Source organism: Camelina sativa, chromosome 4 (genome assembly GCF_030686135.1).
Source record: "Camelina sativa cultivar CO46 ecotype springtype chromosome 4, ASM3068613v1".
Taxonomy (NCBI): Eukaryota; Viridiplantae; Streptophyta; class Magnoliopsida; order Brassicales; family Brassicaceae; genus Camelina; species Camelina sativa.
Window position 1 is genome coordinate 17,754,869 of NC_141883.1, and position 19,188 is coordinate 17,774,056.

Genomic DNA, 19,188 nt, shown 5'->3' on the forward strand with positions numbered 1-19,188 from the left:
TCTATATAAGTCTCATATTTTTCATCTAAAAAAATAATTGTTAAAAAATATTGGTTTCAACTTTGTTCTATTGGTAAGAAACTTTTAATGGAAAGGTACATTTTTCTTATTTTGTAAAACCAAAATTTTCTCCTACTTTCTCTTTTTTCAGTTTGGAATAGATAAGATTAATATGTTGATCCAGAAAAAAAATTAATATACGTGTATTCTTTTTCTAATACTGTATTTTTAAATTTAATGTAGTATTTTTAGATTATTTTATTTAATTTATCTTTTAACCTTTAAATTATTTGGGATTAATATATTATCTTGCTTATAATTTTTTATTATTTCTATATTTATGTCAAATTAATTTTTTTCTAATTTCTCAACCTTGATTGGTTGGTCATAAACCTTTTTGTGCAAATATAATTGTTATCATTCATTCAATCTCAAAGGGAATTATAGGAGTAGAAGCTCATCAACCTAATGGTTAGATAAAATAGGTTAATCAAACACAAGCTTACAAGAAACATAGATATATAGATTGGAAAAACATAAATTGTTGTTGATAGATTCATAGGAGTTCGGAGACTGTGACACCCTAGTTTGCCGATAAATTTAAAAGAATTGATTTGGCAACATATATCACCAAAGTGCACTTATCTTTTCGATCAAGGGTCATAAGAGAACTCAAGAGTTAAGTGTGTTTGAGCTGGAGTTGTTTCAGGATGGATGACTAGATGTGGGTCCACTAAGGAAGGTAGGCCCATGGACATGGGCTCACTAAGCAAGGTGGCAGTCGGGGCATTTCAGAGACAAAGGCTACATCATGGTATGAAAAACACTTCCACGAATACATTAGAAAATTTAACATTAGTTACTGTCAAAAGATTTTGTGACGTTCGAAAAGGATCTTTAGTTTCATTGGTTGTTGGAGCAAGCCATTTTGAGATAGCTAAAAGACGTGAACATATTCTCTCTACACATGAGGAGGACAAAGTCGAGATTCTCTATGGTGGAGGAGGTTGGACGCAAAATTATCTCTTCGAGGGAGTAAGGTGGAGCCAAGATTCTCTTCATGGTGGAGAAGGTTGGAAGCAAGGTTCTCTCCATAGGGAGGAGGGCGGAGCCGAGGTTCTCTCCATGGTTGGTTATACACTTATTGACAATAGTCTATTGTGATGATACGTAATTGATTAATATAATATGTAATATATTTTTTACTCGAAATATTTTTTGAGTCAAATAATTTTGGTAATTAAAAACGGTATGGAAAAGTGAAAATAAACAGACATATAATATTTGGCTTAACGTGTTCATACATACATTTTGTAGGTGGTGGTAAAGAACATATTTATAACATACACTATTTTTAAGTGTGAAAAATACGTATTTAATATTACCATACATAAAATATTTGTAGATAGATATAAATTTGTATATTATAGCAAACATAAAACTTATAAACAACATACATAAATTTTTAATATATTTTTGTAAAATTTAATTTAGTTTACAAAACCTTAAACTCGCACAACGGACGGACAAATCCTTATCTAGTAAATTAAGAAATTATTGATATCAGATTATGACATAATTACAAATGATGATCCTACATCTATTGAAAATGTCATCGATTCATAAATTCGTGGATAAGTTCGTTTTCAATTCTATATAGTGTGTGTGTGTAATCATATGAGTTGTGTACCTGTGGACCAAAACAAAGATATCAGTAGGTCAATCCGGCCCTAGACAGTTGTTTCATACATATTCTTTTATAAATGATAACCAAAAAGGTTTCAATGTTTCATCTTCAATAGAAGATTTGGGTCCTTACACACACACCATTTTGAACCAAAGACAACATCGAACACAAGACGAAAACAACACCGATTTAAATGGAAGTTGTTTAGGTTCATACCTTCTTCACAGTTAAAAATGTATAATATAAAAGAGGGGGTAACATCACTCGGAAACAACACAGAATAAGAGAATATAGATCTTTCAAGGGGATAATAATAAACTTTGGGGTTTACTTTTTTTAGTTGGCACGGCTTCTGAAAACATCGAGATCCATCTCGGTTGGATCAGCTGCCTGAAGCTCTATTTGAATTCCATCTAGTTCCCTCTTGAACCTGTCTTTCGAGCTCGCGTAGATCATCTTGCTTCTGACCTTGGCTATGTCAGGACACCTTTGGCAAAAAAACCAACATAATTATGCATTTACATATACTAAGATAAATCCTACCTTTGGAAAGATAATGAGAAAAGAAGACACATAGTTTATAGCTACCAGGCGATGAAGAAGATCTTGCTCTTCTGGCAATTCTCAGCAGTGACAAAGTCGAAATCGTAAATGGCGTAACGACATTCATCAGCTGGGAGGCTGGCTGCAAAGTCATCATAGGTTTGGATAGGCTCACCGACTTTCTCAACAACCACTTGCTTCAGCTTCTCCTCGATCTTGTAAACAATGAATCGGTGTGTCCTTTTCGCCTTCAGTTCCATAAATCTCAGCTTGCAATCGTCATGCACAGCCATTCCAGATGCCGCATTCGCCTGTTTTAAACCAAAAGAGAACACCTAATATGAACATCTTTTTTCACACTACATACTCAAAACAGTTCTTACAAAACACAATCCAAAATGTCTATAAAATCAATCACTCATTCCCAAGAAATAGCATTTAAGATCATCACAGCTTACTCTCAAACCTCTATTGTAAAACATGATACAGACTTTGATTTACATGAAACTGATGAATCCATAATAGAAACAACATCCAACCAGTGATCAAAAGATCAGCAAGCAGAACAAAACTAGAGATCAATTGGAGTGAAAGTGATGAAGGAGAAATGGATCAAACAACCTAATAAACATTTTTCCAACAAGTCTAAGCCCTAAAATCAAACTGATATCTTATGATTTCAAATTTTAGCTACCAGAAATCGGAAAAAAAAAAAAAAAAAAAAAAAAAAAAATCCACAGTAAACTATAACACAGCGATCACAAAAACCCGAAAATCCCAGATATCTAAAACCCAAAATTCCATTTACAGATCTAACGAAAACAACGAGTAAAGGAATCGTAACCAGAAGATTTGTATACGAGACCCAAACACAAATCGAGAGGCTACAGATCGAAAGGTATATAAAAAAAAAAATGAAATTGAGCTCACCATGGCTGGAAACAACACTAGTATCAAAGCAAATTCGTGCTTAAACGAGAAGGGGTGAAGAAAGAAGAAGATATTTTTTCTTCAGGCGGCTTGAATCGACAGAGAGAATACGGTCACCTTTTTTTTCTTTTCTTTTCTTGTCAATTTCTTTTCTCTCTTCCTTTCTTCAATTTTTATTCGGAAGTCCAAGTCCAACCATATAATTTGGTATGTATTTCATTAATATTATTGATCTTTTTAATGCAATACAATAATTAGATTTATCTTTTGAACTAAGTTTTTTTTTAGGTATTTCAATAATATCATTGAACTTTTTGTTAATAATTTTATTCTTAAATGTTTTAAAAATTATATAAATGACCGTATCCATTAACGACCGGTCCATAAACGATCATACCCACTTTTGACAATATTTTTATGGGCTGTCTATGGATGTCCATTGGACAACATACGACATATTTTGTAAAATAAGAAAAAAACACAAATATCCAAAAACATATTTGTGTTTTAATTTTTTCCCCAAATCGATTTTGACCTAAATTTTTAAGTAATATGGGCCGTCTAATATCCACATTGTCCATGCAGTTTTATCTATGGGCAAAAGCCGACCAAGACTATTTAGATCCACTCCAAATATGAACTTGTCAATGACCGGTCTATAATAAATTGGACATAGCCAGATCATGGACAGCCGGCTCATTTTGACAGCTCTACTTAGATACTTGAATGACAAACCAAAAATTGTGACAAACCAAAAATTGGTACCTCATGTATCCAGTTTCAAAATTTGAATAAACTAGTTGGTTGTCATCTCGCTGATTAGATTTACAAAAGTTCCAACATAAATTAATGTTTTATTAGTAGTTTGTACTTTAATTTACAAGCTTTAAATTCAATTACTACTGGTCCCATTTATGAATGCTGATAGACTTTAGGAGCCAAAAAAAAATGTTACACATCACATTTGGTATGTGTGCATTATGTAAATGAAATTGGGATTTTTTTTCAAATGAACCAAAAAAAAAATTAAATTCCACTAAATTAAATCTTCCATATAGCCAAAATGAATATCTCTTGCCATTGAATATTTTTGCATATTTTGAAAAATCGAAATTAAATGAAAGGTGCCTCTTCGGTACCTCTCTAGGTTGGCTCCACTTTGACGCTCAACTTTCATTATAGCGGTGATGGGAAGCAGCCGAGAAGAACTAATCAAATACAGACACGTGGAGATTTCGGAGTTTGCTTTGTGCGACAGATATTTCCTACCGGAGCCTCACCGCTTATTATCTTTAAGCCCATTAACTAAATCAGGCCCAGATCACCTCAAGGGTCAAGGATTCTTCTACAAACAAGATTACAAACCATATCATAAATGGCATCTGTTCTTTTTAGTGTTGTGAACATGGGAACTAATGATCTCAGATCAATTCTGTAAACAAGTGTACATGATAACAGTGATTCTCTCTTTGCCTAAATTACCCGCGGTCATGGGCTTTCTTACTGTTGGTATCCGTTGTCACTTCCTCTGCCTTCTTGGCAACTTCAACAAATATTAGTCTACCATCTACGATCTGAAACAAACGAAAGAACTAATTATAAACTTCAGTACATTTGTTAAGAAATCTCATCAACGTTATCATCATAATGAAAGGAACAAAATCTATATAGCTTCACCACCCTAATCGACATTTCTACACTGAGACTGTAAATAAATGGATATAGAGAGAGTCATCTATCACCAAAGAGTACTGACTAGTGATGTTTAAGACAGTAATATCCAAAGAAAACTATTTCAGGATATGTAAAATTTCATAACAGAACAAAAGTCAGTAGTAGTACATCAAACAACACAGCAACAAAAACATCAACTGAAAGTTCATATCCAAAGAACGAAGAAATGGCAAAAATGTTATTGTAGAAATGAAAAAAAAAAAGTCAATTGGGTTTTCTTCTTACCCTCCCATCTAAGCTTTTCAAAGCCTTTCGAGCATCATCTTCAGACTCAAATGTGATAAAGCCGAACCCTTTTGGTCTCTGCGTTTCTGGGTCTCTAATAAGCCGAGCTAACCAAAACCCAAAAACACAAGATATAAATCTAACTGAGCCTTCTTAAACATACTCGAGTTCGTGCTTATTATATATACCTTCTTTGATCTGACCAAACGGAGAAAACAATTGCCTCAGAGATTGATCTGTAGTGTAAGCTGATAACCCTGCACAAGATATAAATCTGATCAAACCGTAGCAAACTAAAACGAAAGAAGAATCTAAAATTTGAGATGGTGAGTAAACAATTATCATACTGCTTACGAAGAGTTGAGCTGAGATTCTCTTAGCCATCGTTGTTATTATCAGCTATATCCGAACTGTTTCGAGAAGAAGAAATCACTGCGAAACACTTTAGGTTAGACGCGAAACGGTGGCGTTTCGGTAAAAAACACAGATTCCGTTCGAAAACGACGACGTTCTCAATGAATCCAGATGCTAATTCGATACATTTTGCAGAGAGGATACAGAACAAAAAGATAATTTCAGAAGAAAGATTTAGTATTTGATTATAGAGAGTGATTGGATCTTAGTTTGATATTACATCGCAATAAGAAAACCCAAAAGATCACGAAACAGAAATCGAATTACACAAATTCTAATAGTCAAAACCCTAATTTTACAAACACCTTAAAAGACCAAGTCATCGATTCCAACAAGATAGATCCACACAATTCAAGAACTGGTGAATTTGGTAACAGCCTTGGTTCCTTCAGAAACAGCGTGTTTAGCGAGCTCACCAGGGAGAACAAGTCTCACAGCAGTCTGAATCTCCCGAGAAGTAATCGTAGGCTTCTTGTTGTACCTAGCGAGCTTAGACGACTCCGAAGCAAGCTTCTCGAAGATATCGTTGATGAAACTGTTCATAATCCCCATAGCTTTGCTCGAAATACCAATATCGGGATGAACTTGTTTCAGAACCTTGAAGATGTAGATCTTGTACGTCTCGACGCTCTTCTTCTTCATCTTCTTCTTCTTGTCGCCGCCAGCTCCAGCTTCCTTTGGGAGCTTCTTGCCGGCTTTTGGTTTCTTCTCCGCTGGAGCTTTCTCGGCTTTTGATTTCTCCTCCACTGGTTTCTTCTCTGCCGGCTTCTTCTCTGCCTTTGGAGCCATTCTTCAAACAAAGTATCAGAGAAAAGAAAAGTTTCGGAATTTAGAAAGGATAAAATTGTGAGATCAAGCTTTTTTTTTTGTCGTGTGTCTTGTTTTGTTCAATCGATTCCATAGCTGATGTATATATACGAGTATGTATTAGATACTGATTGGTTAGTTCTGGTTTCACGAGGATTGATGACATGGACTCTCTTACGTACCGTTAGATTAGAACAAATGAACGGTTTAAAATACGCAGAATCAAAATTAATTACGAGTTTAACGAGAAAAATCGGCTTAATTGGACTCTACACTTATAACGGGCGTAAATGGGCTCTAACTATGTATCTATAATGGGCCTAATGGAACCCGTGGAAGTGATATAAGCGGAAACCCTAATTTTTGTTCCATCTTCTCTGTTCTTTAATCTGTTGAAGGCAAAGCGAGAGGCGACGTCGGAGGCGGCTGCTACTTAGGTGTCAGGTTAGTTAGTAATCGCCGGAATCTTCATCTCTCCTCAACTTCTATGAACTGCTCTATTGATTCTTTTGGAACTATCGTTTTATTAATTGTTTCTCTGGAGAATCTAGGTTTGAAGCTTTCGTTTTATGTCATTTTCAGAAGCCATGGTGTGTGTAGTGTTATGAAAATATCACTAAGCTTAAGATTTGTTGGTTTATGATTTTGCAGTTTTTTTTGAATTTTTGAAAGAATGGTGAGAATCAGTGTGCTCAATGATGCTCTTAAGAGTATGTACAATGCTGAGAAGAGGGGAAAGAGGCAGGTCATGATCAGGCCTTCTTCTAAAGTGATCATCAAGTTCCTTATCGTCATGCAAAAGCACGGTATGTGTGATTTTTGCAGAGCTAGTAGTTATAACTCTGTGTTACTTTGCTTTCATGTGTGTGTACTGTTGTTTCCAAGTGTAATGATGATGCTTTGTGTTTTGGAATTTTGTAGGTTACATTGGCGAGTTTGAGTATGTTGATGACCACAGGTCTGGTAAGATTGTTGTTGAGCTTAATGGAAGGTTGAACAAGTGTGGAGTCATCAGTCCTCGTTTTGATGTTGGTGTTAAGGAGATTGAAGGATGGACTGCTCGTCTACTTCCTTCCAGACAGGTTAGTCTAAGACACTAGCCTTTACTCTGTGTTTGTGGTACCGATCATTTATGGTTTAGAACATAAGATTCGACGTAATACTCTCATAGAACGTAATCGGGTGCCTCACTTTACTGTTCCTGTTAGTGAGTAATCGGGTGTTAAGTGACATCGCTAATAGAACGTAATCACTTTGCTGTTCCGGTTAGGGTGTAATCGAGTGTTAAGTGACATCGCTAATAGAACGTAATCACTTTGCTGTTCCGGTTAGGGTGTAATCGAGTGTTAAGTGGCATTACTAATAGAACATAATCAGTTTGCTCACTGCTGTTCCTTTTAGGGTGTAATTAGGTGTTAAGTGGCATTACTTGTAGAACATAATCTTACTTCATCTTTCAATGTCACATCTTCATTGAACACATCTCTCTATGTGCAGTTTGGTTACATTGTTCTGACGACCTCAGCGGGAATCATGGATCACGAAGAAGCCAGGAGAAAGAATGTTGGTGGCAAAGTTCTTGGCTTCTTTTACTGAAGCAGCTTCTTGAGATCTATCTTATCGGGTTATATTTCGATTCTCCTTATGTGGAGGGAGTAGTAATTGGATTGTGACCTCAATGTTAAAAGTAGTAGCTTTTTGTATGTCGTTTTACTCAGATGCTTAAGAACTTTGGAGATGAGTAGACAAATTTATTTCAGTTTTTGAATTCGTTAGACTTGCGATTTATGAAAGCAAAATCAAATTTCTTGACTTATCGTTAAATGTGGCATTTACCCATTTTGGAGACGTGCTCTTCTTGTTTTGTTTTTCTTAAAACGTTTGGCTTTAGCTCTTTTCAATTTGAAAAGTTTCATTAAAATACAAATCTTCGAGCTGCTCAAATTCAGTAGAGATTTTAGAAGTAAGAAGAAATTTATACACGATTCTATTGCATGTGTTAAGAATTTTGAAGTGAACATTAGCTAATGAAATTTTTATTCTTTTAGAAAATTGCAATCATTCACAATACTTTCAAAGAAGACCCGATGATGTAAAAATTTCCCCCTTTTTTTTTTATTAATCAACCGATGTAAATTTTTCCTTTCTTGGATCAAAATTCTAACATTCTGACTTTATGCAAACTAGGATATATAGTTTGATAAAAACTATGTAATTCTGACTTTATGCAAACTAGGATATATATTATAAATATAACTAGGATTTAACCCGCGGCACACCGCAAGACAATATTTTTAATTTTAAAATATATATTATATTTATTTGTTATTTTATTATTGTTTTATTAATTTTAAAAAAAGAAAATTTTACAGCTATTTGATATAAGTATTCAAAGTATAGGATTTTTGTAGTGTTTTCAAAGTTTTAACCTGTGTGGTATATGTATAGTCTAGTAATACATTTATCTCCTGGTACACATCTAAAAGTGTTAAAAAAAAAACAATTTTACTTAACTCCCTATATGGGATTAATGCCAATCCGTCTCACCAAAATCAAAATAAGTTTTTGCAAAAAAAATAATAATCAAAATAAGTTTTTGCGTAAAAGAATAATCAAAATAATCAAACATACCGTGTAACTATGTCGTTTTTGACTGATGTGTGGATTTTCATTCTCTAAAATGATTAAAGCAACATAGTAAGATTCATGTGAATAATAAAAGAGAATAATGGAAATTATGTTTTTGTGTGATTCTTATAGTGCCAAGATCAGCTCCAGGGTTTCTGCAGTGTTGCTTGTGTATTGACGCCACAAGTGAAGGACTTTCACTTGCACCCTCCACGCCGTCTTGTAAGGGCGGAGATCTCTCAAAAAACCAAATGTTGCAGCCATTTCTCTTTTAGATATGAGGTTGTAGGTTTTGGTTGTAGATGTTTTGTATAGTTTTTGAAGTTGATATTTATATATCTAAATATGCTTGATGAGGAAGGAGTCTTTTATCGAGACCAATAAAAGCGAAATTAAATTGTATTCTGTTTTTAGTTGTTTATATTATTACCAAACAATATTCAGTTTCTAAATAAAATATATACTCAATTAAATTTATGTCTTCCTGCTAAAGTTAAATATTTGTGAATATTGGTTTTCAAATCATTATAAAATTGGATTTTTGGTTTAGGAAATTTATTAATGTTAATATAATTATGGAGATTGTAAACTTTTGTTATGGAAAATCTGTTGTATGTCATTTAAATTTGAGAGATTCTAGCATCCATAAAATAGTTTTGGAGATTTAATGGGTTAAAACTTTAATGGGTAGAGTTGTTTTTGGAAAAATCGGAATGTATAGATGTTGTTAAGATTTTATGGCAATAAATGTAACAAATGTTGGTCAATTTAAGAAAGTTTAGTTTTTGAGTTTCTCTGTAATGTTATTTATGGAATTGTTTTAGGGGTTAATGTTGTAAATAAAACAAATTAAATAACCAAAACTTCAAGGGCATAACACAAAATGTACTTCAAAAATAATAATATAGATTTTGATAAGTCAGTTTCATTATAAATATTTATTATGACATGTCAGTTTGTTTATAATGAAAGTTTATTGTCTCAAATGAATCTTTATTTTTTGGAAATATTTACGTTGATATAAATGTAATCTCGAAATACTACCAAGCGACCAAATATGAATCATTTAGTTTCATATGATGCTTGCTGATTTTGGAATTTTCAAAAATAAATGGGAAAAACTTTTACAAAATTACTGCATGAATATTTAGCTGACTATAAATAGGTTTTGGTTTTTAGTTTTTCAATTTTTATTTCGTTTCATTTTATATTTTAAATTTTACAAAAAAAAAACGGTAATTAAATAAATATTTATATAAAAAAGGAATTCGCGACAAACATTTTATAAATTAATAAAAGCAGGTTTTAAAATTTTATGAAAGAAATAAAAGAATTGACAACATCTCTTAGAATTCATATGTTTTTAAAGAAACTACTTTTACCATAGTCATCTCGAAACAAACAAATACCTAATTAATAGAAATTTTGAGAAAGGTTTTTAATTTTTGGATTTTGAAATCCAAAAACAAAAGCGCGTCTGATATATCTATGATTTAGTTAGATTGTTATTTTTCTAGATTTAAGTCTGTACTCATCGTCGGAACGGCGTTCTCCGTCTGAACGTTGTATTCTCGAGTATTATTAAAAAACAAAGGTATGTCTCACCGAATCCTAATTAACAAACAAAACAATCATTAAATCAACTCATTTTTCTAATACCAAAAATAATGAATTACTAGTAAAACCCAAAATAATAATAATAAAATAGTGTATTTTCTTTTTTTAAAAAAACATTAAAAAAATCTTATTATAATAAAAACTTGGACTCACTCACAAGAATTTCACATGTAAAAAATTTCTAATTAATTGAATCGAAATATGTGTTAATTAATCGATTCTAATGGGATTTAAAGAATGATTTGGGTGTGTAGGGTTAAGGGAATTAAAGACCCTAATCCATATTTTCCCAATTACATCTAACTAGGAGATATCTCGTGCTTAAAGCACGGATCAACATTTTAAAAAAATGTATAATAATAAAAGTTATTGTTATATTTTTTAAAAAAAATATTTTGTTTGAGATAATATTTATTTTTAATTATTCTGTAAATCTATTAGTTTATTTGAATACTAATTATTTTAGAATATTATAGTATTTTATTTTTGACATATTATTACAGTTTTATATTGTTTGTTTGTTTGTTATACTTGCATCATTATTTTGTAAAATATAAAAAAATAATTTTAATATTATAATTGTGAGCAAATAAAAATTAGGGTTTTGTGCAAAAAAATCATTCAATTAATTTTTTTTTGCAAGAATACCCTCCAGATCAAATAAATGCAGGTCAATAATATGAAATCAAAAGTCACCCGTAATACAGCCCTCCACTGTATCGATGACGTGACAGTTTAAAACTCTTGTTGTTTTCAGAACTGAAAAATGACAAAGCGTTGAGTTATATTTATTTTTAATTAAAAAATAAAGGAAAAAAAAATTCTTCTCTCTTCTTCGTTCTTCGTTTCTAAACCCCTGATCCAAAACAAATTGCAGAGGAGGCGTTAACATGTTCGCCGTTATCGGTTTATCATCTAAACCGCTTCATGTCGCGCTTAAGCAATCTGATAACCGGATTTAACTGACAATACAAAAATCTTAACCGATTGAGTTACGGTAAGGTTTACACAACCGTATCGTTAAAGTGTACTTTTCCATCAACCACCGTGAGAAACCCTAGAAACACCGGAGGTACTCTTCTCCTCCACGCAACCACTGGAGACATAGATCGGAACATCACCGGTTCAATCCCCGTCCTTGTCGAAGCTCCAAACGCCGTCGATGTTGCTCTCTAGGACTCGAATCGTAAAGCAAAGTACGATTACCTCTACTGCGGGTCGTCTCTGCGGATCGCCGATGAAGATTTGGTTCAATGGGTATTATCATAACCAGTTCATAGTTGTGAATGATTGTTTGCATAAATTTTGGTTTTTGTTTGATTCGTTGTTTAGAAATTTAGAAATCTTGGTTTCATTGAGTTTTTGATTTGAATTTTTAGTAACCCAATTGTATTTTAGCACTTATAATTTGGGTTTGTGAATTAAGCATCTGATTAACATGTGGAAAGAGACCCAACGAAGAACGAAGAACGAAGAACGAAGAAGAGAGAAGAATTTTTTTTTCCTTTATTTTTTAATTAAAAATAAATATAACTCAACGCTTTGTCATTTTTCAGTTCTGGAAAGAACAAATAAAACTGCCACGTCATCGATACAGTGGAGGGATGTATTGCGGGTGACTTTTGATTTCATAGTATTGACCTGCATTTATTTGATTTGGAGGGTATTCTTGCAAAAAAAAAATTAATTGAAGTGTTTTTTTGCACCAAACCTTAAAAACTATTAATTTATCATCTATTTAAATTTAGTTTTACCAACCGGCCTATGTGGAAATTAAAACACACATTTTTCATAGATTGGATAATATATATTCGTTTTTAAAAATTTCAAATAACAACATATGCAGAAAAAAATTATGCATTTTATTAATCATAAGTATTATATGAAAATTCTAAACAGTTTGTAAATAAAATAAAATAAAGATGATAGGAAAATCATAATTTGAAATCTTAACAAAATCTTCGAATTTAGTTATTAAAAATAATTATATTGTATACTTGGATATAAAATCTTAGTTTTTAAAATTCTAATTGGTTTTTATTTTTAAAAAATATATATTTACAAATTTTGTCCATAATTTATTAGAGAGAGAAAATTTTTTTATTTTTATTTTTTTAGATTTTTTAATATTTAATATGTGAATGTTTTTATTTTTTAATTAATTATATTTATTTAAATTAATTAATTAAGCTTAATTAAAAAATTTAAAGTCAATTGAATGTAATTTTTTACACATTTGAAGGTTAGTTTCATTTTTGTACTTCTCAATTAATATAGTAGGATTACACAATGCTATTATAGTAAAGATCTCATATAGTTTCCTAAATTTTAGAAAAGCTTATGAAATCTAGGCTTTTAGCTGCTAAGTCGTAGTTAAAGAAAAAAAAGCACATTGCTATTTTTTTTTTAAGCTAAATAGTAAATATCATAAGTTGAAAGGTGTTACAGAGCATAAGGAAAATAAACCTTGCCAAAAAAAAGATAAAAAACAAGGACGCATATAGATACACATTCTCAAGAGAAACAAAGAAAAAAGATGGAGTACCTTAGCTAGAGAGTCATAAGGTTCCTGAAATTTTTATACTTCCTCCTTGCTGAAATGGAGTTGATGATTAGACGATCAATATCCTTGAATATGGTGAGAGCTGGTACAACAATCTGATTGTGTAGGAGGTTGTTCCTTTGGCGCCAGATACTGTAGACTAGAGCATGAACTAGCAACAAGCGGAGGATTTGAGGGGAGGAAGGGTTATTAACCTTAGCCCAAGCCATAAGAGCTGACCAATCAGGAAACATAGCTGGGGCGAGTCTCAGTCGTATAGGCAAACTGCATCTCCATAAAGTCTGAGCAAACTGGCCAGCAGTGAAGAAATAAATGGTCTCTAGTCTCCTCTGTATCAGAACAAAGACAACAGATTATGGGAACTTGTTTTCCCCAGGAGACTAGCCGAGACCTTGTAGGAAGCCTATCCAGGTTTGTGATTCCATATGTGGAAAGCATGCTTTGGTGTTGACCCTTTGAACCAAACAAAATCGCTCATGTCTTTAAGGGAGTCTCTTGGTCTAAGAACCTCCCATGTTGCACTCAAAGAGAAGCCGTCACATGACTTGTTTTCAATATACAATTCATAAGAGTCAGTATCCTGAGAAACGCTTGGTATTTGAATGGTGGACAGGTAGATTTGAAGTTTCACTGCCTGATCCGACCTTGAAGAAGCTAGTCTCCAGCCATTTCTAGTGCAAGCTGCGGACACTCTTGCATCACGAGGGATTTGAAGAGTAGAGGGACCCGAATCTCCAAATATCTCCAACAATGGACCCAAAGGGGTCCAATTATCATGCAAGAACCAAGCTTTGTCTCCATTTCCAACCCTGCATTTGATAAAATTCTTTACGAGCGGCCTCAACTTAAGCATACTCTTCCAAAACCAAGAATCTGTGTTCTTCACATTGCTATTTTAATTTTAGGGTTTTTTCGTTAACTAATCTGAAAAGGCATAAAACCCTAGATCTAAAAACCTAAGAAGACGTAGACGACGAAAGAGATGAAGAAATCATCAGACTCTCCTCCGATGTCGTTCTCTTCGTTACCAAAAGACATCGTTCTCAACTGTTTGGCTCGTGTCTCGAGATTCCATTATCCAAACCTATCCCTAGTCTCCAAGTGTTTCCGATCACTCCTCGCCTCCCGTGAGTTCCACGTAACACGATCTCGCATCAGAAAAACCGAGAGTTCCCTCTATGTCTACTTAGACCTGTATAGGATGAGCTATACTCCTCGATGGATGGTACATAGTTTCCCCGATTACCAAACAGAAAATTAAACCCATCCTTTCGTATTCTTGTCCATTCTCAACAACCATTATATCAATCAGTTCAGAGATTTACATGATCAGAGGCTTCACGGAGGGTAAGAGTAGCATGAGAGTGCTAGTACTCGATTGTCGATCCCATGAATGGCGTACACTCCCCAAGATGCATGTACCTCGAGATAATGCAGTAGCTGATGTAATCGATGGTAAGATCTGCGTGATTAGAGGCTCTAGTTCCAACGTTATCGAGGATTGGGGAGAGGTTTATGACCCAAAGACCCAAACGTGGGAGCCAATATTGCCTACAACACTAGATCTCACCGTTCAAATGAGTGTGGTTCCAGGTAGATTGGTAATAGCACTACAACAAAACAAGGCGATAACTGACGGATTTATTGATGGCACTAATTTGTCGGTAATTACCAATGGCTTACCGACGACTATATGACAGAAGATTAGTTTGTCGGTTGTGCGTCAGAAAATTACTGACGGACAAAATCCGTCGGTAATCCGTTAGTTTTTCTGACGGATTACTCACATATATCTAATTTTTTCACGTGTGTCAAATTTTGGTCGGTGTTTTCTTAATCTGTCGGTAATCCGTCAGAAATAACCGACAGAAAACTGACGAATATTAACTTTCTGTCGGGTGTGTCAATATTTGGTCTGTTTTTTTTATCCGTCGGTAATCTGTCAGAAATAACTCACGGTTTACATGTGGATAATGTAAAATCTTCCATTACTTAGCTCCATAATGCACTTTTTTTATAAGTGTCGTATAAAAGATGAGTTTTCAATGACTCTTCTTTTAAACTACATTCTTCAAAATTTGTGTTTTTATAAAAAATAGGTTGTTTACTTAAAGTACTTATGGTGTGGTATTACATCTTATGGGTAAGTATTTGTCATTTGTCTTTGAAATTATTTTTTTCTCTAATTTAATCATATAGATGTTTATTTTCAAAACCGACGGATATCGAAATTTCTGTGAGACAATATAGATAAATTTTCGAGATGCGGAAAATGAAATTTTTAGTCATAACTGATGCGCTATCTGTCGGTTATTCTGTCGGTATTGTCGATATTACCAAAGAACTTCATCTTCTTCTCCCCAAATTGTTTTTATTTTTCTCATCTTTTTCTCCCTAGATTGTTTTTATATTTCTTTTCTTCTTCTTCCCAGATTGTTTTTATTTTTCTCAAAATCTTTCTCAAATCCTCTCTCCAACTATATCTAACCTCCAACGATTACTTCCTTACAATCTGGCAAGTCTCTCCTACCACTCTCTCCAACTTCTTATAGCATAAGTTCTCTTTTTATCTTTTTATAGATTTGGTTAGTTCTCTTAGAATTCTTAGGAATAAGATAGATTTGTTAGGTTTGACAGTTTTTTCTATTTGGGTGTTATTGATTTGATGAATTGGTTTGTAAGAGATGTGTGTTAGATTTGTTAGACTTGGGTTTTATTGAATTTGATGATTTGGTTTTGATAAATTGGATTTGATGAATTTGTTTAGTTTTTTTACAGGGGTGGGTGTAAGATTTTTATACATTTTATAATTTTTTGATATATTTTGATTAGTTTTTTTGCAATGGTTTCTAAAATTGTTAAGTATTGATTTTATACATTTTGATAATTTTGCTTTTATTTATTTTCAATTAAGTATATAATGTATATTATGAATTTTTAATATTGTTAAGTATATAATGTTTTTTTTTGGGAACAATTTTTAGTCTTTTTTTTAACAATTTCTTGTTTTGGGTTTTTAGAATATATTTTTTTTAAACTTTTAAACTTCTGAATTTAAACATTTAAGTATTTAGATAATTTAGTATTTAATTAAAATTTTATAATTATGCTAATTTTATTTTTCCAAATTTTTTTTAATTATAAATATAATCCGTCGGTATAACGAGAAATTTTGGAACCATTAGCCGTCAGGAATCCGTCAATAAAACGACTGTCGGAAATTCATCGGTAAAACTTCCGTCAGAAATCCATCGGTTATATTTCTGTTGGAAATCTGTCAGTAATTTCCTATGAATTTCCGACAGAATAATTTTTTCGACAATCTAGATCCGACGGACGTTTATGTCTGTTTTTCGTCGGTAATGAGTGTTTCCGACGGCTAACTGACAGATATATCTATCGGTTCTGAGCTGTTTTCTTGTAGTGTAGATGGGAAAGTTTATGACATGAATAGATTAGAGCTTAAGTTTCAGAGGAATATTTGCTTGGTGGAGATAGATAACATGATGTACCAAACAAAGGTTTTGGATGGGGTGTTAGTTTAGTATGAACCAAATGGAAATCTTGAGTGGTGTCAGGTTGATGGGCTTGAAGGACTGCCCGGTAATCCAACTTTTCCTGATTATCTAACTTCGGTGGCCAAATCCGATCGAGGAAGAAGAGTAACAGTTTGGTGGGAGTCGGCGGTGTTCCATCGTCTAGGTTCCAAACCGATCAAGGAATGTAAAACAGAGATTTGGAGGGGAGTATTGAACTTGTATTTAGTAGGATTTGGTAGGATTTTAATATTTTAGAATTTTGAAAGACTTGATTGAGTTTTTAGGAGATTTGATTATTTTTTAAAGTTTTTATATTTAAAAAACAAGAAAATGAATGTGATTCTACGAGATTTTGTTATTAAACTTTGGGTGATTTTAGAATATTTCACAACATAAACAAAAAAAAAAATTGTTTATCCCAGTCATACACAAGTCACAGGCTCTATTATCCCAACACTCTCTAAAATGATAGAATGTTACGCCATCATCAGATAGAGGGATTATAACAAAAGCTATACTACCTTCATAATGATCTCGAATACATCATCAGCAATTAGAGGAGCCTTGAGTCCAGATCTCTCATTGACATGATCGTACATATCTCTAACCCTGAAGATTTCCCAAAATCCATCGAAGTCAACAACACATATGAATAACTAATAGTCACTGATACGTCTAGAGATCAGAAGAAAGAACACTCACGTTTCAGAAAATGAGTTCTTAGTGTTCTTGTGGAAACTGGAGACAACGATTCTAGCAGCAAGCTGGCATTATAAACATTAAAACCATTGTTAAATTATTGCCTAATGTCCAATAACAATATAAAAATTGGAAAGCATCACAACATGAATCAGATCAAGTAACAATCTCAGTCAATCACAAATATGCAATTTCACATGTAAATCCGAAACTGATCTATCAAATCAAGAAAACACCAATTAAATCAAATTGTAATGATAGTACTAAAAATAAAAAGAAAGGGGAAGAAACAAAGAAGAAGACTGACGGAGCCGTAATCGGGATGGTTAGTGGTCATAGAAGCAGCAGTCTCAGCGGCTAACTCATCGAGTTGAGTAGTGGTAACGCCTTTGAAGACACCAGCACAGACTTTCTGAGCGAAGAGGACAGGGTCACAGTGATCGATACTAAAACCATAGCTAAGCTTCCTTAGCCGCACAGTGATTTTATCGAAGCGAACAGTTTCCTTCTTCCCGTCACGTTTCACCACGTACATTTTTTATTTTTCTCTCTATGAGGAATTCTATCAAACAGTTGTTAAGCGTCTCTGGTGATGATGAAGGAGAGAAGAAGAGGAAACCTGTAGACATTCCAATTGCCCAGAGAGAAACAACAGAGGAAGCCTAGTAGTAACTGAAAATCCTTAAAACCAGAAAAAAATCTCATAGAATCATTCAAAGTATCAGTTTTTAAAAAAGTTGTGAAATTTTGAATAACAGTAGATTTCAAGTAAGTTTTATAAATCATTGATTGAATAACAAAAGATTCTAGAGTAGTTTAAATAAGTTTACATAAATTCAAGTTGAATAACATAGGATTTTAAGAATACTCTAAAATCTTATAAAATACCAAATTCAATACCCCTCTTGGTGTGCAGAGATTTCATTTGAGAAACGCGGTTTTGGAAAGATTTGGGGATTTGTTGAATGGTCTGAGAATGTTTTTACTAAGAATGAGTATCCTTGTAATATATTAGACCCTCTTTCTGGATTTCTTTGTGAATTATGCCATTGTGACATATTGGTCAATGGGAGTTTATGATAAACTTTTGAGCGAGAGTACTAAATTCTTTTGTGTAAAACATCTCGAGTATATTAAAACAACGAACGAAATTATGTTGGTGAGTTTTATACTATTATATATGCAATTGCGTAAGAACATAAACATCAACATTACTACAGCTAGTGAAAGGTTTATCGTTGAGTGGGTAATGCTCACTTGAATCTACATGGAATGAAGTTCTCAAATATAATTTAAACCTTCAAAACTATATGAATAATCATCTATCATATAAAGAGAGGGTTAAGGGTGGTAACAATATGGAATTGACTTAGCACCTCTCTCCATGACACATAAATTTTCTAAAAAAAAACTTAATTTCTCTATGAAAGTCGTTGCCTCTCTCACCATTCTTTATTTTCTTATTTTTGAGCAAGTTAAATAACTATTTGGTATTTTGGTTATAAAAGTTGGTAAACAAAATTAACGACAACTTGGCAAAGAATGATGATCGTAGATAGATACAGAAGTTAACGTATCATGTGGATAGATAGAGCATAAACCAGATGTGGAAAATTTTGTTATGTTGTAGACGAGAGCAGAGATGGACCAATAAAACATTATGAAACAATTTCGAACCAATTATAACAACAGCTCATATTGGTTTGGTCCAGCTCAGATTACAAGCATGTTGTTCACGAACTTCTTAGTAACTTATCTATTTGATCTGACTTCCTCTGATATGGAACTTACGAGAACACAAA

At 33.0% G+C, this 19,188-nt stretch overlaps 6 protein-coding genes, 1 long non-coding RNA gene and 1 pseudogene across 7 annotated transcripts; 3 read left to right on the forward strand and 5 right to left on the reverse strand.

Annotated features, from left to right (window-relative positions):
• The first annotated feature begins 167 nt into the window (after positions 1-167).
• On the forward strand, positions 168-1,293 carry LOC147945904 (uncharacterized). Its single transcript, XR_015596157.1, has 2 exons — positions 168-814; positions 902-1,293. It is a non-coding gene; the product is annotated as an uncharacterized LOC147945904 (long non-coding RNA).
• Positions 1,294-1,741: 448 nt separating this feature from the next.
• Positions 1,742-3,398, reverse strand: LOC104780419 (actin-depolymerizing factor 1). Its single transcript, XM_010504913.2, has 3 exons — positions 3,161-3,398; positions 2,276-2,541; positions 1,742-2,174 (listed from the first exon to the last, which is right to left on the reverse strand). Exons 1-3 carry the CDS (start codon positions 3,161-3,163, stop codon positions 2,024-2,026), a joined length of 420 nt encoding a protein of 139 aa, XP_010503215.1. The 5' UTR covers positions 3,164-3,398; the 3' UTR covers positions 1,742-2,023.
• Positions 3,399-4,446: 1,048 nt separating this feature from the next.
• LOC104780420 (uncharacterized) lies at positions 4,447-5,605 on the reverse strand. The gene is made up of 4 exons (XM_010504914.3): positions 5,467-5,605; positions 5,308-5,376; positions 5,120-5,226; positions 4,447-4,734 (listed from the first exon to the last, which is right to left on the reverse strand). Exons 1-4 carry the CDS (start codon positions 5,501-5,503, stop codon positions 4,639-4,641), a joined length of 309 nt encoding a protein of 102 aa, XP_010503216.1. The 5' UTR covers positions 5,504-5,605; the 3' UTR covers positions 4,447-4,638.
• Positions 5,606-5,692: 87 nt separating this feature from the next.
• LOC104780421 (histone H2B.7) lies at positions 5,693-6,322 on the reverse strand. Its single transcript, XM_010504916.2, has one exon. It carries the CDS (start codon positions 6,320-6,322, stop codon positions 5,885-5,887), a length of 438 nt encoding a protein of 145 aa, XP_010503218.2. The 3' UTR covers positions 5,693-5,884.
• Positions 6,323-6,606: 284 nt separating this feature from the next.
• On the forward strand, positions 6,607-8,156 carry LOC104780422 (small ribosomal subunit protein uS8z/uS8w). The gene is made up of 4 exons (XM_010504917.3): positions 6,607-6,784; positions 6,992-7,146; positions 7,262-7,422; positions 7,838-8,156. The coding sequence occupies exons 2-4, from the start codon at positions 7,014-7,016 to the stop codon at positions 7,934-7,936; spliced, it is 393 nt and encodes a 130-aa protein (XP_010503219.1). The 5' UTR covers positions 6,607-6,784; positions 6,992-7,013; the 3' UTR covers positions 7,937-8,156.
• Positions 8,157-13,135: 4,979 nt separating this feature from the next.
• On the reverse strand, positions 13,136-14,001 carry LOC147945905 (uncharacterized). The gene is made up of 2 exons (XM_087509402.1): positions 13,615-14,001; positions 13,136-13,477 (listed from the first exon to the last, which is right to left on the reverse strand). Exons 1-2 carry the CDS (start codon positions 13,999-14,001, stop codon positions 13,136-13,138), a joined length of 729 nt encoding a protein of 242 aa, XP_087365528.1.
• Positions 14,002-14,124: 123 nt separating this feature from the next.
• On the forward strand, positions 14,125-18,466 carry LOC109132491 (putative F-box/kelch-repeat protein At3g46050 pseudogene; annotated as a pseudogene).
• LOC147945906 (ribonucleoside-diphosphate reductase large subunit-like) lies at positions 17,019-18,199 on the reverse strand. The gene is made up of 3 exons (XM_087509073.1): positions 17,694-18,199; positions 17,390-17,451; positions 17,019-17,296 (listed from the first exon to the last, which is right to left on the reverse strand). Exons 1-3 carry the CDS (start codon positions 17,919-17,921, stop codon positions 17,200-17,202), a joined length of 387 nt encoding a protein of 128 aa, XP_087365199.1. The 5' UTR covers positions 17,922-18,199; the 3' UTR covers positions 17,019-17,199.
• Positions 18,467-19,188: the final 722 nt, after the last annotated feature.